This window comes from Micromonas pusilla (genome assembly GCF_000151265.4).
Source record: "Micromonas pusilla CCMP1545 genomic scaffold MICPUCscaffold_16, whole genome shotgun sequence".
Taxonomy (NCBI): Eukaryota; Viridiplantae; Chlorophyta; class Mamiellophyceae; order Mamiellales; family Mamiellaceae; genus Micromonas; species Micromonas pusilla.
This window is the reverse complement of record NW_003315897.1, coordinates 463,600-467,760: the sequence shown is the minus strand read 5'-3', so window position 1 is coordinate 467,760 and position 4,161 is coordinate 463,600. Positions and strand designations below refer to the sequence as shown.

The following is a 4,161-nucleotide window of genomic DNA, read 5'->3' as shown; positions in this document are numbered from 1 at the left end:
CCTCCAGATACTTCTTCGCGAGCCCCGCTCTGCCGCCGCTCCCGCAGTTGGTCACGATCGGTCGATCTTTAGGCACGCCTTCCAGCAGCTCTGGGTGATGGAACCCCCCTTCCTGCTTGTTCCACCACACGTTCAGCGCGTCCGGGGTTGCCATATCGCGCTCCTCGATCTCCGGCGGCGATCGCACGTCCACCAAGAGCGCGTCCGTCAGCGACGCGAGCGTCTCCGTCGTCGCGAGCTCGACCTCGCGCCCTTGGTCGTTCAAGCATCGGATCGTGTCGTGCGGGTTGACGACATCATTGGTTTTCTTCTTCTTCATCGCGTCGGAGGCGCTCGCGTCGTTTTCGCTCGCCATCGCGCGCGACGCGATCGACGCGCGCGACGCGCCGCGGCCGCGAGGTGGGGAGGGCGGGGGCGTGGAAGCGAACGGGCCGACGCTGAGGGACGCGACCTTCGCGAGCGTGGACAGCATGCCGCGCGCGGCGAAGTGATGAAGGAATATTCTCGTCAACGTCCGTCCGCGTCCGGTCTGGTCGCGTCAAAAAGCGAACTCGTCATTTTCCCGCGAGATCCGACCGCCACACCCCCCCGCCCCGCGCGCCATCATGGCGCCGGCGTGGCGGGAGGCCCTGCGCGCCTCCCTCCGCCGCCCGCTCCACCTCCTCAAAGCCGCGCCCACCGAGCTGTGGCTCGTGTACGTCCTCAAGACGCTCGACTCGTACGGCTACTTCGCGCTCTCCGAGATCTTCACGCTCTATCTCACGAACGAGCTCGGCGTGAGCGACGTCGCGGCGGGCGCGTACTACGGCGGCTGGGGCACCGCGATCACGCTCTACGGCCTCCTCACCGGGTTCTTGATCGACGTCGTGGGCGTTCGGCGGTCGCTGTGCGCGTCGTACGTCCTTCAGATCGCCTCGAGGCTCGCGCTGACGTTCACGACGGACGCCGCGCTCGCGCTGACGATCATGTTCACCGCGCAGGCGCGTTCTGATTGATTCACACTGGTCCCCATACGACCCCGTTCGCGTGGTGAACGTCGATCCTTAAGGACTTTGTCTCCCGGCGGTCGTCACTCTCCGCCCAGGGTCCCTCGCTGCTTTCAATCCCGACACACGCCCCTCGACGCCTTTCAACTCCGCTTCTGACGCCTTTCGACTCCAACCGCCGCCTTTCAACCGGGGGTCTTCACCGCGCAGCCGCTCGCGGCGTCGTGGGGCGCGCCGGTGATGACGATCGCGATCAAACGCCTGACCGCGGACGCCGACCGGACCGTATCGTTCGGGCTGTTCTACGCGATGATGAACGTCGCGGCGCTGCTGAGCGGGCTCGCGATCGACGCGCTGCGGTTGGGACTGCCGAACGGGATCGACGGCGCCGGGGACGCGTTGGCGTCTCCGACGCGAGTGGTGCTGCTGAGCACGGTGGTCACGAGCGCGCTCGCGTTGGTCGTCGCGTGGCGGTTCAGGGACGTCCCCGCGGGAGACGCGGGAGACGCGGGCGGCGGCGGCGGCGGCGGCGGGGCGTACGAGAGGTTCGACGACGACGACGACGACGAATTCGGTGGTTTCTTCCGTCGCGCGAGAGCGGCCGGCGTCTTCGCCGCGGTGCTCGCCGCCGCGTCTAAGGCGAAGCGCGCGTTCGATCGCTCCATCAGAGCGCCGACGTCGAGCCTCCTGCGAACGCCGCGGTTCTACCAGTTCCTCGCGATGGCGATGTTCACGTTAAACCTGAAGCAAATCTTCCGGCACATGGACGCGACGTTTCCTAAGTTTGCGGTGAGAGCGTTCGGCTGCGACGCGCCTTTCGGGTCGATATACGCAATCAACCCGGCGTTGATCATCGTCGGCGTCCCGTTGGTGTCGTCCGTCACCGCGACGGCGCGACACTTCGACATGATCTTCCGCGGGAGCTGGATCACGTCGTTGTCGCCGTTTATCCTCGCCGCGTGGCAGTCCATCCCGGGCGCGGTGCTTTTCGTCGTGACGCTGTCGATCGGCGAGATGATGTGGTCGCCGCGGTGGTACGACTACACGATGGCGATGGCGCCCGCGGGGAAGGAGGGCGTCTTCGGCGCGTTGGGTGCGTATTCCTTTCCTCACACTGGTCCCTCCCCATACATACGACTCCGTTCGCGTGTTGAACGAACGCGGTTCCTTACTTAAGGACTTTCTCTCCCGGCGTTTCTCTCCGCGCGCCCCCCCTCGCTTTCGATCCCGACGCACCTCGACGCCTTTCATCAACTCCATCTGACTCACCCCTGAATGAACTCCACCCCGACATACGTCGCTTCATACGATGGACCCTCCCTCGACCCTCAGCGCTCGCGCCGCTGTTCCTCGCGAAGCTCCCCACGGGGATCCTGGGCGGGTATCTACTCCAGGAGTACTGCCCTTCGAGGTGCGTTCTACACACTGGTTCCCATACGACCGCGTTGGCGTGGTGAACGCCGTTTCTTAAGGACTTTGCCCGGCGCATCTCTACGCCCACGCCACGGTTTCAATCCCGACGCTCACACCTCGACGCCTTTCAACTCCACCTGACGCCTTTCAACTCCACCCCGACATTCGCTTGTATGGAACGACCCTCGAGGTACGGCGGCGAAGAGCGCGACTGCCCGGAGATCGCGGGGAGGGAAGGACGCGCGTGCGACGGAAGATCGCTGTGGGGGATCATCGGTTTGGTCACGCTGACGTCCCCGGTGTTGATCGCGTTTTTTTATTCGTGGTTGAAGACCTCGGGGGATCCGGAGGAGGGGGCCCGCGGGGACGACGACGGATTTGGTTTCGACGGCGGCGGCGGCGGCGGGAGAAGCGATTATCCTCGCGGTCTGTACGCGTACAAGTACCAAGACCTCGACGCGGTCGGCGCGGTCGACGACGACGAGGACGATGACGAGGACGAGGACGACGACGAGACGACGTTGGAGCTGGCGCCGATGACGACGCTGTCCCCGGAGCGACGGTGACGACGACGACGACGACGACGACGACGACGCGTAGAGTAGACTACTTTAGTTAGAGACCTTCATAGACGTATTTTAGACTAGTAGATGCCCCGACTCGGAGACGAGAACTCGTCAACGAACGCGTCAACCCCACGTGACGTTCCGCTTGTCCGCGCGCGGGCTCGACGTCGGCGACCCCCGCAGCGACCCTCTGAGCGACCCTTTCAGGGACCCGCCCACCCCCTCGCAGCCGCGGTCGAACGCCGTCGCCTCGATCGAGCCTAGGGGCGTCGCGTTCTCCTCCCGGAGCCTCGCCGTCGCGTTCGCGATCTCCTGCTGCTTCGCTCGCGTCGACTGCCGCGGGCCGCGCGCGTCGCCCTCCAAAGGTAAAAAACGCTTCGGCGGCGACGCGCGCGACTCGATCGTCGTCGGCGCGTTCGCCTCGATCAAGACGCCCTTCGGGTAGAAGCTCGCGGGCTTGCTTCCGTACCTAGACACGGAGATCTTCACCGGTCGAACCTCGTCCGCGTCCTCGTCCGGTTTGAGCGGCTTGACGTCCGCCGAGTCGTCGATCGTCGCGACGCCCGCGACGACTCGCCCGGCGCCGGCGCGGCCTCGGCCTTCGCCGACCCAATCGTCCGTGACGTTCTCGGACGTCGGCGCCCGCGCTCTCGACGCCGAGAGAAACGCGGACGACGACGACGACGTCCCCCTGCTCGCCGACGCCGCGCTCGACGGACGGCTCGACGCCCTCGAGCTCGCGGCGCTTGACAACGCGCCCACCATCGTTCCCCCAACGTTTCTCTCGCGCGCCGTCGCCACGCGCTCGAGCGCCGTCGGCGTCCGCGCGGCGAACACCCTCGCGCTCACGAGCCTCCCGTCCCCGTCGCGCGTCCCCACGACGCTGTGCGAGAACCCGGCTTTGTTCGCGAGCACGCGCGCCGGCGCATTCTTCAGCGTCCGCGCGGTCGTCTCTTTCCGCTCCGCGGTTTCCGCGGTGAGGACGCCGACGGCGCCGCCGCCGTGCTGCGCGACGACGCGTTCGCTCGGGGTCAGCGGCTTCCGCGCGACCGGCGCGCTCCGCGGCCGCCCGGTCGAGGACCTGGCTCTGATCGCAGCCTTGGCTCTGATCGTCGCGACGTCGATGTCCGCGCGGATCGTGAGCCCGGCGATGACTTTTTCAAACCCGCCGCTCGCGCCGAGGACGAAATTCGGCG

The 4,161-nt window shown here is 66.7% G+C and overlaps 3 protein-coding genes across 3 annotated transcripts in view; 1 reads left to right on the top strand and 2 right to left on the bottom strand.

Moving 5' to 3' along the window:
- The window catches only part of MICPUCDRAFT_66314 (uncharacterized protein), a gene marked incomplete at its 5' end in the record, with an annotated part of 814 nt that extends 342 nt beyond the window's left edge, over positions 1 to 472 (bottom strand). Inside the window, one exon of the mRNA XM_003063993.1 lies at positions 12 to 472. Coding sequence (XP_003064039.1) covers positions 12 to 472 — 461 coding nt within the window. The remainder of the gene's footprint in view (positions 1 to 11) is intronic.
- A 133-nt stretch (positions 473 to 605) lies between these two features.
- Positions 606 to 2,162, top strand: MICPUCDRAFT_43268 (uncharacterized protein; the record flags this gene model as incomplete). Its single annotated transcript, XM_003064180.1, has 2 exons — positions 606 to 899; positions 1,197 to 2,162. The coding sequence occupies 2 exons, from the start codon at positions 606 to 608 to the stop codon at positions 2,160 to 2,162; spliced, it is 1,260 nt and encodes a 419-aa protein (XP_003064226.1).
- An 836-nt stretch (positions 2,163 to 2,998) lies between these two features.
- Positions 2,999 to 4,026, bottom strand: MICPUCDRAFT_66312 (uncharacterized protein). Its single transcript, XM_003063992.1, has one exon. It carries the CDS (start codon positions 3,728 to 3,730, stop codon positions 3,089 to 3,091), a length of 642 nt encoding a protein of 213 aa, XP_003064038.1. The 5' UTR covers positions 3,731 to 4,026; the 3' UTR covers positions 2,999 to 3,088.
- Positions 4,027 to 4,161: the final 135 nt, after the last annotated feature.

What these genes read in the sequence shown, in the direction of transcription:
- MICPUCDRAFT_66312 (XM_003063992.1), bottom strand. Translation starts at nt 3,730, where the DNA reads ATGGTGGGCGCGTTGTCAAGCGCCGCGAGCTCGAGGGCGTCGAGCCGT.